At 41.6% G+C, this 16,062-nt stretch overlaps 1 protein-coding gene across 4 annotated transcripts in view; it reads right to left on the bottom strand.

The window, feature by feature from the left end:
* Window positions 1-572, bottom strand: part of PLBD1 (phospholipase B domain containing 1) — an 89,193-nt gene extending 88,621 nt beyond the window's left edge. The window contains exon 1 of one of the 4 annotated variants that reach the window (XM_070790047.1): window positions 28-572. In XM_070790047.1, the coding sequence (XP_070646148.1) occupies window positions 28-133 (106 nt within the window). In that variant the 5' untranslated portion in view covers window positions 134-572. The remainder of the gene's footprint in view (window positions 1-27) is intronic. The other 3 variants (XM_070790045.1, XM_070790048.1, XM_070790046.1) reach the window with 3 other exon arrangements.
* Between the last annotated feature and the right edge of the window lie 15,490 nt (window positions 573-16,062).

Below are 16,062 nucleotides of genomic sequence, written 5' to 3'. Positions count from 1 at the left end.
GGGCGGCACACTGGGCGCGCGGCTCACCTGCCTGGCTCAGAGGCACCGCGACGGCCAGAAGCAGCAGGAGCAGCGGTAGCCGGGCCGGCGGCTGGGGCAGCCCTAGGCGCTCATCCTGGCTGTGGCGGGACATTGCTCGGCGGCCGCAATCTCCGCTCCGCTTGGCAGGACCAGGCAGCTGCAGGCAGAAAGGTTCTAGGGCCGGCAGCCGGGCGCCCGGACGCGGAGGTTCGGGCGTCCTTCTTAACTTTCCTCTCTCATAAGCCCGGCCTGTTTGGGGCTTTTTAGGGGCGAGGAAACCTCACGTGGTCTTGAGGACAACCTTCGCCCTGCTGGGCCCGTCTGGGAAGGGCGGGTCCTTTCTGACCCTCTAGCGCCCCGTGAGCCGGGCCGGGCCGGTTCCCTTCCTGCACTCCTGGGACCTACTTGCTGCTTTCTCCGCACTCCGTCGAGCGGTATGGCGACCCAGGGCTGGGACAGATCAGTTCATGTCCACACCGCTGGCCTCCAGGGCCGGCCACTGGTTTGCAGCAGCGGAGAGGGGGCGTCCTGGGCAGTGTAGAAATGCATACCCCTGCCTGCACGCAGCTCCGATTCCTCGCGCTTTCGGAGAGGGCTTCCCAAGTGCTTACAACTCAGGGTTTAGTGCCCCTCTCCATCCCCGCTGTTTAACCTAAATCCATTTGCTGCCGCTCAGGACTTCGGATCGTTTGTTTTTCAAAACTTCATTGGCTGGAACCACCACTGGCGAGTGATTCAGATTAGATGGGACTGAAACCAGTGATATCCCAGAAAACTCCTGTGAAGTCCCCATTTCTGTGCGGGGTCTGTTGAAAGTGACATTGTGAAGTAGGCAACACCGTGCCTTGGGGGACATTGTGAAGGTGGCAGAGGGTGCCCTAGGTGACATTGTGAAGTAGGCAAAAGGCATTTTATTCATCCAATAAGACCTCTGTTGAGCCCACCTTGTGTGTCCCGTACAGGTGTTATAAAGACCATTAAGACCACGGTCTACAGCAGGCAAGGAGCGACAAAGCCCTATAAATAAACAGGTACCGGAAGTTGCCATCAGTGTGTAACAGAGCCCTGCTTACCTATGATTGCATCCACCTGGGGACCAAGGCACCACCTTCTCCATCTTTCTTCTGAGCTTACCGTAGTTGTTGAGAGGAGATGGGAAGGGAGGGAAAGAGGCACCTTCCCTAGAGGGCAAAACACATTTGTCTTGCTAGGAAAGATATAAAACAATTACATCAGATCTCTATGCAAATTGTTAAACACATCAAGTAAGCCTGTTTCTTTCCAAAAGGTGTAATTAACAGCATTTAAACACTTATGCACCGATGGCAAAAATTTTAGCATGACAAATTTGTTACTCAATCTCATTTGGGCTAAATTCTAAGCATTCTTCACCTCCTCCATATTCTTTGCCCCTTTACTTAAGGTTCATTTTTGTTTCAGGGAGCTTATGCATTGACTGGGTAGAGGGCATCTACTCTGTGAGTCATCTTTTTGGCTTGGTGGCTTCCAGTGAGATGTAGTTCATCTCTTCTGTCCTCATTGTGGTACAGCAGTGGAAGGAATCCACTGTTGACATCTGAGGCTCTTGGCCTCACATCTGGATTCCTACATGCTCTGCATATTAGTTAGGTAATGACAAACTCCCAAAGTTCAATGGTTAATGCAACTGAAATGTATTCCTGACTCATATACCAGTCTAATGCGGGAGTTCTTTATTGGTTGGTGGCTTTCTTTCATGTGGGAATTTAGAATCCAGTATCCTTTCTTTTGTGGTTCCACCATTCCCTAAGACAGATGTCCCCATCTTTCTTGGTTCATAGTGCCCTGAGAATCTTGCAGGGCAAAAGAAATATCTAACAGTTTCTTTTATTAATTAGTTAGGATCAAACAATTTATAAGTAGTAATTTACTCAGTGTCCTAGATGGTACTATGTTTTCCTCAAAGATTTATAATATCTCAAATGTTCCCTTTAGTTCATTGTGGTATCTTCCACTGATACTATTATTTCCTGTGAATATTTAGCATATCCTAGGTCTCCTACATTGCAGGCAGGTTCTTTACCATCTGAGCCACCAGGGAAGCCCATATTCTAGGTAGCCCTTGTGAATTCACTGTGGTTGTCAAACTGGATACAGGAACCATCACCCAAGAATATGGGACAGCTCTCTTACTTCTTATTCACTTCCACTCACATTCCATCAACAGTAACTAGACATATTGCCATACCTGGATGCTAAGGAGACTGGGAAATGCAGCCTCTGGCTCAGATGTCACCTCTCAGCATGGAAAGAAAATGTACATTTTTGGGGAAGGAAGCTGGCTGTCTCTGGCACTCTGGTCAACCTCTCCATCCAGACTTGGATTCTACTGGATCCTCTGGCTCATTCTCAGACCCCTCCAATGCCTCTATGTGTGTGTGTGTGGGTGGGGGTGGGGGATGTGGTGAGGTGGAGAGTGGGGAGGTAGGGTGGGTGTGTGGAGTAGGGACACAAAGATCCTCTGACTTGGGGGGTGTTAGTCAGCCTCCCCAAACAGTGCCCTCTATCACTGCTTATCTGCAATTCACATGTCATTGTAAGGCACATAACTCCTTGCAAATTCATGAGCTACATTCTGAGAAGTTTAAACACAGCCTCCTCTGCTCTGGTAACTCTAGACCTATTTGGAGTTTCTATTACCAAATGCTCCCACATCCCGCCCCACCCATCAAATAGGCGACTCATCTCCTAGAGGAAGGGTGGTGCTGGCCCTTGCACCAACCCACTGAGTCTTTCTCTTATCAGCTCTTCAAACTTTGTAGATGTTTGTATAAGAGTTATTATACATTCTTATACATTATTATCTTTTAAACATTTATTATCTACTATATACCTTATTATGTATTCTTATTCCAATTTATTGTTCTTGAATATTTTTCACACCACTTTATTTCAATCTGTGCCTTTTAATCAACTGTTGAATATTTTTCTCTCTCAAATGCACACATCTGACATTGGAATGACTTTGAATATTATGGTTTGTATCTACACAAGACCTCAAAAAGTCACAAGCTTTACTCTTTGGTTTTTTCATTACTTTTGTCTCCTCCTTCCTTGAGAAACAAGTCTTAGCTTTTTGTATTTAATCTACTACTGGAAAATTTACTAAGTTTTACTAAATGTGTAGGGTAATATTCAACTTCCTTATGTATATTTACTTCTGTAGTTAATTTTTCTTGTATTTATTTATTATTTTCCTACATTCATTTTTGTGCAGGTTGTTTTGGTAGTTGAACTTACCATTTGGTACTTTGAGATCAGATTATTGAGTTCAGACTGCTACAGAACCAAAGAAAAGATGGACATTCCTGGGCTCAAGCTTAATGCCCGTGCAGCTTGTTTTGCTCACCTATAGCACAGTTCTGTACTGAGCATCACCGACTCAATGGACATGAATTTGATAAAACTCTGGGAGATACTTAAGGACAGGGGAGTCTAGTGTGCTACAGTCCATGGGGTCCCAAAGAGTCAGCCATGACATAGCAACTGAACAACTGTACTATATCCCTATCCTCTCTTCTACTCACTTGCTCGGACTTTATATAAGCTACCATCCATTGTAATTTCCAGACTGCAGGTGTTTTGTAAATTGGTTACATAAAAGAGGAGCTGCCATTGGTCAGCAATTGTAAGGCCACTAGCACATCGTAGCTTTAGGACCACAGTATAAGGGTGAGACGTGAATCAGGCATGGGTTGACTGAAGTAAATGAAGCAGAGTTTAAAAGAGAAGTTGCTATACAAGTTGAATACTGATTAGAGTAGATGCTTAGTAGAGTAGAGTAGATGGGATAGAGTAGGTGATTTAGTATCATTATCTTTCTCTACAGATAACTATAAACTTTTTACCCAGCTGATAGGCATCTTGGTCCCCATCTTTACTTTCCAAAGAGGCTGAAAAAAAGACTGAACACCCTTGAGGCCAAGCACATTTTCTTCATTGTTTAAGAGATGTAATTTTTTTGCCTGGGGTTCTTTTTTCATAATTTTTCTTTTTCTATTTCTTTTCTAAATTCAGTGGCTATCTCCTGGAGTCAGTTCAGTCGCATAGTCGTGTCTGACTCTTTGCCACCCCATGGACTGCAGCACACCAGGCTTCCCTGTTCATCACCAACTCCCAAAGATTGCTCAAACTCATCTTCATCGAGTTGGTGATGCCATCCAACCATCTCATTCTCTGTTGTCTCCCCCTCCTCCAGCCTGCAATCTTTCCCAGCATCATGGTCTTTTCTAGTGAGTCAGTTCTTTGCATCAGGTGTCCGACGTACTGGAGTAGATGCCACCAATTTCTCTATTTACTTTCCTTCCCCCACTCTTAATTATCTTAGTCTTTTCTCTTCTTTCTACAGACAGAAATACCAAGGCCAAGTAAAAACAGTTAACAAAATGCAACCCTTTTTTAGTTCTGTTTAATCTTGACTACAGATGCAAGATATTTCTGTATTAAATGTCCCAGATCTCCTTTCAGATTATAAAAAAGGATTTAAGCCTAAACTGTGTGTAACAGTGAATAAGTGAAAAGTATTTGATCAAGATTTGGTTGGTCTAGTTGCCATTGATATTTTTAAATGAAGACAACAAGAATACAAGTCTTAGGCAATGAATTCTTGGAAAGTGGATAGAAATTAACATGTAAATGAAACCCAGGGTCAAAACCCAGGAAAATGTTACTAGGAAAAGATCTTATTTCAGTCTAGCTGAGTAAACTAGATGAACATCCCCTGGATACAGAGAATTGTGTTCTCAACTGTGCATATCAATCTTCCAGAAAACTGCAGTCTGAGAAAGGAATACTAGGGAGCATTGCCAAGAGAAATTTGAATACTCTCTCTGTTGAGAAACACATTGTCTGCTAGCACTTTCAATGTAAAGATGAGTAATCAGAAAAAAGAACCAGGACAACATGGAGTCTTTTAGAAATATTGCCATATGAGGGAAAAGGAACATCATCCTGAAAGCTCAAATTTCTAAAAACTATCAATTTTAGGAACCCAAAGAAATTTTAGGAAAATAATATTAGCATCTTCTATAGGATATGAGAAGATAGGCTGTCTCTATCAAGAGAAGGAAATTTATAAAGAAAAACAGGTTGAGAAGAAAAGGCATGAGATGAAATGGGAGATGGATAGAATAGGAGAGGGTTCATAGAAAACAAAAAATTTCATTGTATTATTGACTTTCCACTGAAAGCTATGAATGAAGAGCAGAAACTGACACCGTTGAAAATGGAGTCATGAATTTGATGGAAAAATTGATGAGGCCCTCCAAAAAATAGAGGAGAAAGATAGAAATGAAAAGGAAGGTAAAGGTGAGAGACACAAAAGAGTCTACAGTCCAACCTAAGAATGATATTCTTACTGAAAATTAAGATCAAATAAAATCAAACAGAAGCACTGATCAAAACACAATCAGGAAAACTTTCCTGAGCTGAGTGCTTTTCCTGATATGATGTGATGGGAGGTGCACAGCATCACTTACATCTTTGCCTAAATCACATCATGGGGATCATATCTGGCTGGGGCCAGCTCCACGGGCACATGACCTGTGTGGTGAAATATCCCCCATCCTCGATGGTGAGAGATGCACAGCAATGTGGATGTACTTAGTGCCACTGAACCAGACAGTATTTCTGTATTAAATGTCCCAGATCTTCTTTCAGGTTATAGAAAAATAATTTAAATCTAACCAGTTTATAACAGTAAAAAAAATTTTTTTGTTAAAAATAGTAAGATGTGTTCTAAATATAAATTATAAATGAACTCTATAGTAAGTTACCAGTTTATAATCTTACAATCTCTAACTTGCTCTAAGCAAAATAAAAAATAAAAGTTTCAGCAATCTTTCCTGCAAAAAAAAATATATATATATATACACACACACACATCATCATCATCATCCTTAGAAGGGACCCACATTTGGTTTAACGCCCTGCTGTCACTTGTCCTGAAATTCTTACTAATTTCTGAACAGACAGTCTTGTATTTTCATCATGTGGGGCATCACAAATCATACAGCCATTCCTGAATCTGCCAAATCCACATTGTGGGACATTCTGCAAGACAACTGGCCTATATTATTTTTTAAAATGTCAGTTACTTAATAGATATCCCCTTCCCCACCCCTCAAAAACCCATTGCTCTAGAAAAAGCATGAAGAAGTACTCTTCCAGGTTAAAGGCAGTTAAGGCGACGTGACGGCCCAAAATATTAATATTAATAATGTGTAAGCTTTAATTGGATCTTGAGTGGGTATATGTGTATGATGGGGGGATATCTACAAAAGACATTTTAGGGGAGAATATTTGGAAAAATTTAAATAAATAAGGACTACATATTAAATGGCATTGTACATTTAAACATTTATTGGGCATGAAAATTGCATTCTGTGTATGCAAAAGGAGGTCCTAGTTTTTAGCCAATACAGGCTATGGTCAAGTGTCATGATGTTTGCAACTTACTTTCAAATGGTTTGCTAAAAATAAATGCATGTAGTTTGGTCGCTAAGTCTTGTCTGACTCTTTTTGCAACCCAATGGACTGTAGCCCTCCAGGCTCCTCTGTCAATGGGATTCTCCAGGCAAGAATACTGGAGTGGGTTGCCATTTCCATCTCCAGGGGATCCTCCCAGCCCAGAGATCGAACCCACGTCTCTTGCATTGGCAGGAGGTTCTTTGAGGCACCAGGGAAGCCCAAATGCATATATGGACACAAGTAAAATAAATATGACCAAAGAACTCCCACAATAATCCTCTCAGCAAACTTCTTTTCTAAGGGGGAGTTTTTAATGAGTATTTGTCCATTGATTTTCTAATTGGTTTACATCTCCAGAGTCTCCCTTTCCATGGTGCCACTAATACCTAAGTCCGGGCATCTCCTCCCCGTGCCCTTTCAGCAACCAGCAGATGACTTCTCTTAAACACAGAAGCTCTCAAGCCTGAACTCATCAATCTATGGGGCCCTGGTCCTAGAGGTTAAAACTTTACCTTATAAACTTATCAAAGTCTTCACTCAATAAAGGTAAGTCTCTCCCTAGGGGTAACTGCCTATCAACTATTAAGAAAACAGGTTTTGAATGGTATATAAGAAGAGGAAAAAAAAAAATCAAGAACTGTGATTGTTCCAGTGAAGGGAAAATGGAAAATGTTACCTACAAAGTAGTAGAGAAGAAAAAAAAAGGCAGAGCAACTTCGCCATTCAAAAATCTTCTACAGCCTTTGTTGAGAGAAAAGGTTGTGGCCATGAAATTTTATATTGAGTTAATTTTAGTTCATGTGTTAAGGTAACCAGTGTTCAAGGACTCAGAAAATAGAACTTGCATGAATCATTTTTGAAAGAATTACTTTGATACAGTTCAACAGACTGGATGACAAGTCAAAATTAAGAAAAATAGGGAAGTTATAATGTAAAAATTTAGAGAAGCTTTTACGTGGTTTAGTAACTTCAGGACCCCACATTCAGGAATCAAAGGGGTTCTGTATTCTCCAGTGAATTCTGCTAGGAAGGTGGCAGCTTGCCCTTCTGGGCTTCCATTAGCAAGACTGTGTTTTTTCCCTCTTCCCCTTCTTGCCCACTGACACAAGGTGGATTTCTCAGGTTGCATTTTCCACAGTGCAGTGTGGATTGAGTCCCTGCTGTGGTTGATAGCTTGTAAGTGCTTTTCTGCTCATCTCTCCCTACCAAGCAATTTGATCGAAACGCTGTGTCAACAAGAATTACCTAACAGAAGTCAAGTTGCCTTTAAAAAAAAAACAAACCCATAATGGATCTTTTCATTGCCAAATAAATTGAGCAATGATTTTTCTACATCCTGGCAACTCCTCTTCAAAAATGTGTTTTGTTTTGTTTTGTTTTTTTAAACTGGCTATGAAAAACAGATTAGTCAGGGGCAATCGGTTAGCAGTTATGAAGCCCAACCTCTTATTGTTCTTCTAAGGAATGATCAATCTTATTCATTACACCTAGTGGTGTGGGGTCTTGGCTAAGCAAAACTAGGATTCATGTTTGAACACGTCTGATGAATGCATTTGTCCACATGTATCCATCTACCTGAATTGAGTTGTACTGAGGAAGGAAACTGGAGAAGTAGGTTTGTGTTGAGTACCTGGGGGAAAGTAGAATAGCTGGGGAGAAAGATGAGTGGGTGGAGAGAAAAGCATGGTGCCTCTTTCATAATTTGCCTGCCTTGATAACTTGGTTTCAAAGCTTGAAGAGAAAGGGGCTTCATGCAGAAGGAACAGATTTCAGGGAGTTTGTGAGACTTGGAGCCATTAGAGCATTGTTCTGATGCCGGGTGACACATGGGCCATGGAGTAGAGAGAAGAAACATGGCTTCCACAAGTAAAAACTGCAAAGGGGCCAAACTGCACTGACACTGGTAAAGATAAAGTGCATATGTATGGAAAAACCCTATGATAATGCTATGAATGAAAGTGAAAGTGTTAGTCACTCAGTTGCATCTGATCTTTGTAACCCTATGGACTGTAGTCCGCCAGGCTCCTCTATCCATGGGATTCTCCAGGTAAGAATACTGGAGTGGGTTGCCATTCCCTTCTCCAGGGGAGGAAGAGGGGTGTCTTCCTGACCGAAGGATCAAACCTGGATCTCCCGAATTGCAGGCAGATGTTTTACTATCTGAGCCACCAGGGAAGCCCTCCCAAATTAGTTTAACATCACGGACACCCTTTTGCAAGGTTGTTGCTATTGTTTGGCCTCTAAGTCATGTCCAGTTCTTTTGTGACCCTACAGACCAAAGCCTGCCAAGTTCCTCTGCCCATGGGGATTCTCTAGGCAAGAATATTGGAGTGGGTTGCCATGCCCAGCTCCAGGGGATCTTCCCGACACAGGGATCAAACCCGTGTCTCCTGAATTGGCAGGCCAGTTCTGTACTGTCTGAGCCACTGAAATGAAAATGGTGACTAGGAGGAGGAAGGGAATCAATCACCAATTGTATTATAGCCAAATTTGTTTTGCTGCATGCATATTCTTATATTCAGTTCAGTCGTTGGTTCTGTCTGACTCTTGTCGGTTCTTGTCTTGACCCCATGGACTGCAGCATGCCAGGCTTCCCTGTCCATCACCAGCTCCCGGAGCTTACTCAGACTCATGTCCATTGAGTCAGTGATGTGATGCCATCCAACCGTCTCATCCTCTGTCATCCCCTTCTCCCACCTTCAGTGTATCCCAGCATCATCCCAGGGTCTTTTCCAATGAGTCAGTTCTTCACATCAGGTGGCCAAAGTATTGGAGTTTCAGCTGCAGCATCAGTCCTTCCAATGAATATTTAGGACTGATTTCCTTTAGGATGGACTGGTTTGATCTCCTTGCAGTTCAAGGGACTCTCAAGACTCTTCTCCAACACACAGTTCAAAAGCATCAATTCTTTGGTGCTCAGCTTTCTTTATAGTCCAACTCTCACATCCATACATGACTACTGGAAAATACACAGGTTTGACTAGACAGACTTTTGTTGGCAAAGTAATGTCTCTGCTTTTTAATATGCTATCTAGGTTGGTCATAGCTTTTCTTGGAAAGGGCAAGCGTCTTTTAATTTCAGGGCTGCACTCACCATCTCCAGTGATTTTGGAGCCCCCAAAAATAAAGTCTCTCATTGTTTCCATTATTTCCCCATCTATTTGCCATGAAGTGATGGGACCAGATGCCATGATCTTAGTTTTCTGAATGTTGAGTTTTAGCCAAATTTTTCACTCTCCTCTTTCACTTTCATCACGAGGTTCTTTAGCTCTTCTTCTCTTTCTGCCATAAGGGTGGTGTCATCTGCATATCTGAGATTATTGATATTTCTCCCCACAACCTTGATTCCAGCTTGTGCTTCATCCAGCCTGGCATTTTGCATGATGTACTCTGCATATAAATTAAACAAACAGGGTGACAATATACAGTCTTGACATACTCCTTTTCCTATCAGAAGCCAGTCTGTTGTTCCAGGTCCCCTTCTAACTGTTACTTTTTGACTTGCATACAGATTTCTCAGGAGGCAGGTCAGGTGGTCTTGTATTCCCATCTCTTGAAGAATTTTCCATGGTTTGTTACAATCCACACAGTCAAAGGCTTTGGAGTAGTCAATAAAGCAGAAGTTTTTCTGGAACTCTTGTACTTTATCGAAGATCCAGTGGGTGTTGGCAGTTTGATTGCTGATTCCTCTGCCTTTTCTAAATCCAGCTTGAACATCTGAAAGTTCACCACTCACATACTGTTGAAGTCTGGCTTGGAGAATTTTGAGCATTACTTTACTAGCATGTAAGATGAGTGCAATTTTGCAGTAGTTTGAGCATTATTTGGCATTGGCTTTCTTTGGGATTGGAATGAAAACTGACCTTTTCCAGTCCTGTGGCTGGAGTTTTCCACTGCTGAGTTTTCCAAATTTGCTGGCATATTGAGTGCAGCACTTTCACAGCATCATCTTTTAGGATTTGAAATAGCTCAACTGGAATTTCATCACCTCCACTAGCTTTGCTTGTAGTGATGCTTCCTAAGGCCCACTTGACTTCACATTCCAGGATGTCTGGCTCTAGGTGAGTGATCACACCATCATGGTTATCTGGGTCATGAAGATCTTTTTTGTATCGTTCTTCTGTGTATTCTTGCCACCTCTTCTTAATATCTTCTGCTTCTGTTAGGTCCATACCATTTCTGTCCTTTATCGAGCCCATCTTTGCATGAAATGTTCCCTTGGTATCTCTAATTTTTTTAAAGAGATCTCTAGTCTTTCCCATTCTATTGTTTTCCTGTATTTCTTTGCATTGATCACTGAGAAAGCCTTTCTTATCTCTCCTTGCTCTTCTTTGGAACTTTGCATTCAAATGGGTGTATCTTTCCTTTTTTCCTTTGCCTTTAGCTTCTCATCTTTTCTCAGCTTTTTGTGAGGCTTCCTCAGACAACCATTTTGCCTTTTTGAATTTCTTTTTCTTGGGGATGGTCTTGATCCCTGCCTCCTGTACAATGTTACAAACCTCCGTCCGTAGTTCTTCAGGCACTCTGTCTGTCAGATCCAATCCCTTGAATCTATTTCTCACTTCCACTGTATAATCATAAGGGATTTGATTTAGGTCATACCTGAATGGTCTAGTGGTTTTCCCTACTTTCTTCAATTTAAGTCTACATTTGGCAATAAGGAGTTCATGATCTGAGCCACAGTCAGCTCCCGGTCTTGTTTTTCCTGACTGTATAGAGCTTCTCCATCTTTGGCTGCAAAGAAGATAATCAATCTGATTTCAGAATTGACCATCTGGTGATGTCCATGTGTAGAGCCTTCTCTTGTGTTGTTGAAACAGGGTGTTTGCTATGATCAGTGTGTTCTTTTAGCAAAACTCTATTAGCCTGCTTTGTTTTGTTCTCCAAGGCCAAATTTGCCTGTTGCTCCAGGTATCTCTTGACTTCCTACTTTTGCATTCCAGTCCCCTATAATGAAAAAGATATCTTTTTTGGGTGCTAGTTCTAGAAGGTCTTGTAGGTCCTCATAGAACTGTTCAACTTCAGCTTCTTCGGCATTACTGGTTGGGACATAGACTTGGATTACCATGATATTCAATGGTTTGCTTTGGAAATGAACAGAGATCATTCTGTTGTTTCTGAGATTGTATCCAAGTACTGCATTTCAGATTTTTTGTTGACTATGATGGTTACTCCATTTCTTCTAAGGGATTCTCGCCCACACTAGTAGATATAATGGGTTAAATGCACCCATTCCAGTCCATTTTAGTTCACTGCTTCCTAAAATGTTGATGTTCACTCTTGCCATCTCCTGTCTGACTACTTCCAATTTGCCTTGATTCATGGACCTAACATTCCAGGTTCCTATGCAATATTGTTCTTTACAGCATCAGACTTTACTTCCACCACCAGTCACATCCTCAACTGGGTGTTGTTTTTGCTTTGGATCTGTCTCTTCATTCTTTCTGGAGCTATTTCTCCACTGATCTCCAGTAGTATATTGGGCACCTACTGACCTGGGGAGTTCTTCTGTCAGTGTCCTATCTTTTTGCCTTTTCATACTGTTCATGGGGTTCTGAAGCCAAGAATACTGAAGTGGTTTGCCATTCCCTTCTCCAGTGGACCACATTCTGTCAGAACTCTCCAGCATGATCTGTCTATCTTGGGTGGCTCTACAGGGCACATAGTTTCATTGAGTTAGACAAGGCTGTGGTCCATGTGATTAGTTTGATTAGTTTTCTGTGACTGGTTTTCATTCTGTTGGTCCTCTGATGCATAAGGATAAGAAGCTTATGGAAGCTTCCTGATGGGAGATACTGATGAGGGGGAAACCTCTTATTCTGATGGGTGGGGCCAAGCTCAGTAAATCTTTAATCCAATTTTCTGTTGATATGCAGGGCTGTGTTCCCTCACTGTTGTTTGACCTGAGGCCAAACTATAGTGAAGGTAATGAAGTTCATTTCAGTTCAGTTCAGTCGCTCAGTCGTGTCCGACTCCTTGCAACCCCATGAACTGGAGCGCGCCAGGCTTCCCTGTCCATCACCAACTCCCGGAGTTCACTCAAACTCATGTCCATCGAGTCAGTGATGCCATCCTGCCATCTCATCCTCTGCTGTCCCCTTCTCCTCCTGCCCCCAATCCCTCCCAGCATCAGGGTCTTTTCCAATGAGTCAACTCTTCGCATGAGGTGGCCAAAGTATTGGAGTTTCAGCTTCAGCATCAGTCCTTCCAAAGAACACCCAGGACTGATCTCCTTTGGAATGGACTGGTTGGATCTCCTTGCAGTCCAAGGGACTCTCAAGAGTCTTCTCCAACACCACAGTTCAAAAGCATCAATTCTTTGCCGCTCAGCTTTCTTCACAGTCCAACTTTCACATCCATACATGACCACTGTAGAAACCATAGCCTTGACTAGACGGACCTTTGCTGGCAAAGTAATGTTATACTCAGTTGGGTATTACTTTTAAGTGGGGTTGGGAAAACAAAGCTGGCTAAGCAAAGGAAAGAATTACATGAGCATAGTATAGTGAATGTCTCTGTGTTGTGGGCATGGGGTTGATTTTTTTCCCTCACCTGTCAGTATTTTCCCAAAATTTAATGACAAGAATATGGTAGTTTTCTCATCTAAAATTTTTATTTTGAAATATCCATAAGAAATATCATTTTATTTTAAAAAATATTTGAAGGTGTCTTGACTGAACAAATCCTCTTACTCACGTCTAAATCAAATCAGAAGTTTTAAATTGGCTATTATACACTTTGAAACATATATTTTACATCAAGCTTTTTCACTTTGAACAAACACTTTAATTAACAGTTCTGTTCATATCATTTCCATAGTTTTTCTTTTTTTTTCCACCAAAGCCTTTCCATTATCAGAAGCAATAGTTGTGTGTATGAACCATCTAGGAAGCATTTTCAGAATCATCATGGTTGCTTAATACTCTATCAGCCTGATCTTCTCTGGGCTGGGATTTCAAAAACCACCTCAGAAGATTTGAACTTCCCCTGGCCTGCACTATTAAAAGTCACCAGCTGACATGAGAAAGTTAGAATTTCATAACTTAACCTTCACAAATATGACTCTGTATGCCTTTCTACCTCATTTTCTCTCTCCTGGGTGAATCCCCTCCTGTTTGTCTGAAATATCTTCCCCTTTCCCTTTTTGATGTGATTGTTCTCCTGGTTTATCCTTGTTCTCTCTTTCTTTAAAAAGCAATCTATTGGGACTTGCCTGCTGGTCCAGTGGTTACGAATCCTCCTTCCAATTCAAGGGTCATGGATTCAATCCCTGGTCAGGGAACTAAGATCCCACATGCAGTGGGGTAACTAAATCCATGTGTCACAACTAGAGAGCTCAGTGCAGCCCCCAAAATAAATAAAACAAAAACAATCTATCATGTAAGGTTCAACTCTAGGTCCAAATCAGATATTTTCAATAAGCATTTTGGAACACCTGGTAAAAAAATAGGTTTATGCTAGATGCTATAAGAGCTCCAATTAGAAAGTTTGTAGCTACTGTTCTGGTTAAGAACTGGTTAAATGGCCTGTCTGGTCAAGGCTATGGTTTTTCCAGTAGTCATGTATGGATGTGAGAGTTGGAGTATAAAGAAAGCTGAGCCCTGAAGAATTGATGCTTTTGAACTGTGGTGTTGGAGAAGACTCTTGAGAGTCCCTTGGACTGCAAGGAGATCCAACCAGTTCATCCTAAAGGAGATCAGTCCTGAGTGTTCATTGGAAGGACTGATGTTTAAGCTGAAACTCCAATATTTTGGCCTCCTGATGCAAAAAACTGACTCATCTGAAAAGACCCTGATGCTGGGAAAGATTGAAGGCAGGAGAAGAAGGGGATGACAGAGGATGAGATGGTTGGATGGCATCACTGAGTCAATGGACATGAGTTTGGGTGAACTCTGGGAGTTGTTGATGCACAAGGAGGCCTGGCGTGCTGCAGTCCATGGGGTCACAAAGAGTCAGACACAACTGAGCTGAACTGAACTGAACTGAAATGCCCCAAGCTCTGAAGAGGAGACTCTACTAAGCCTCTCCAAATAAACAATCAGCTTGGTAAAAGCAATGAGCTTGCTCTTTGATCTCCAAGACTGCTCCCTGGCTCTTCCTCTCAGACACATTGCTTCACTAGCTCCGTATGTATATATTCTGATGCTCTTAAGAGCATGATTCTCTCCCTTTTAAGACATTATATTTTCTATCAAACAACTCTTGTTGACACTAGGGTCTGAAGGTCTAGGGAATGACTTATTTTTACTTTCCTTCTTACCTTTCTTATTCTGGTCAGTGACACATAATGTAACCCATATGGGTATGTTGTTTCTAGAACCAAATCAGATGGTTTTAAATCTTCACTTTGCCACTAACTAGGCAAGTAACTTCATAGCTCCATATCTTTATTTTCTCACCTTTATAGTGGGAATAATAATGCTAGTACCTGCCTCACATGTGTATCATAAGTATCAGAGTGAATAGACTTAAGGTGATTTAACAATACCCATGTGATAGAAGGGGCTTCCCTGGTGTCTCAGATAGTAAAGAATCTGCTTGCAATGCAGGAGACCCAGGTTCGATCCCTGGGTCAGGTGATAGAAGATTTCACAAGTGCTCTCTTGATCCAGTTTCTAACTCAGGGCTAAAAACTCTCCATTCATGTGAAAGAATTAGAAGTCTTCAGAGTCAAGTTTCTAGTCTACCTGAATAAACCAACCTGATTCTATATATAACAGTCTTCATTATAGGCTACAGTCCACGGGGTCGCAAAGAGTTGGACATGACTGACTGACTTCACTTTCTTTCATTACAGCTAATGTGATTTTATTTTTAAAAACTTTATTATATTTATCAGTTTGCACTTACTGGAAGTCTACTCAGTTGAATTAATGAAAATTTTGACTTATTCTTAAGAAACATTTCTATATTTTATTATAAACTATAACATGACTTGTACTATTATCAGTTCAGTTCAGGCGCTTAGTCGTGTCCAACTCTTTGTGACCCCATGGACTGCAGCATGCCAGGCCTCCCTGTCCACCACCGGCTCCCAGACTTTACCCAAACTCATGTCCATTGACTCAGTGACGCCATCCAATCATTTCATCCTCTGTTATCCCTTTCTCCTCCTGCCCTCAATCTTTCTCAGCATCAGGGTTTTTTAAAATGAGTCAGCTCTTCACATCAGGTGGCCAAAATATGGAGTTTCAGCTCCAAAATCAGTCCTTCCAACGGACACTCAGGACTGATCTCCTTTAGGATAGACTGGCTGGATCTCCTTGCAGTCAACCCTGGTGAAAAAAAGTTTACAATTAGCATAGGTTTGGAAACCTTCTAACAGATACTATATCATTCTGCACATTATTTGAGTGATAAATACTTAAGGCTTGATTCTGTTTATGCTCCTAATGTTCAGTAAAGTAAAACTGTCTCTAAAATTAAAAAAAAAAAAAAAAAATCATTCACACCTTTTAGAGGCAGTTTTCTAAACCCACACTTCAACTTCTTTCCTTATCAGGTTCTGACACCTCTGGGTTACAGTATTCAGTA

The sequence above is a fragment of the Bos indicus genome, chromosome 5 (genome assembly GCF_029378745.1).
Source record: "Bos indicus isolate NIAB-ARS_2022 breed Sahiwal x Tharparkar chromosome 5, NIAB-ARS_B.indTharparkar_mat_pri_1.0, whole genome shotgun sequence".
NCBI classification, from domain to species: Eukaryota; Metazoa; Chordata; class Mammalia; order Artiodactyla; family Bovidae; genus Bos; species Bos indicus.
This window is presented reverse-complemented; position numbering and strand designations above follow the sequence as displayed.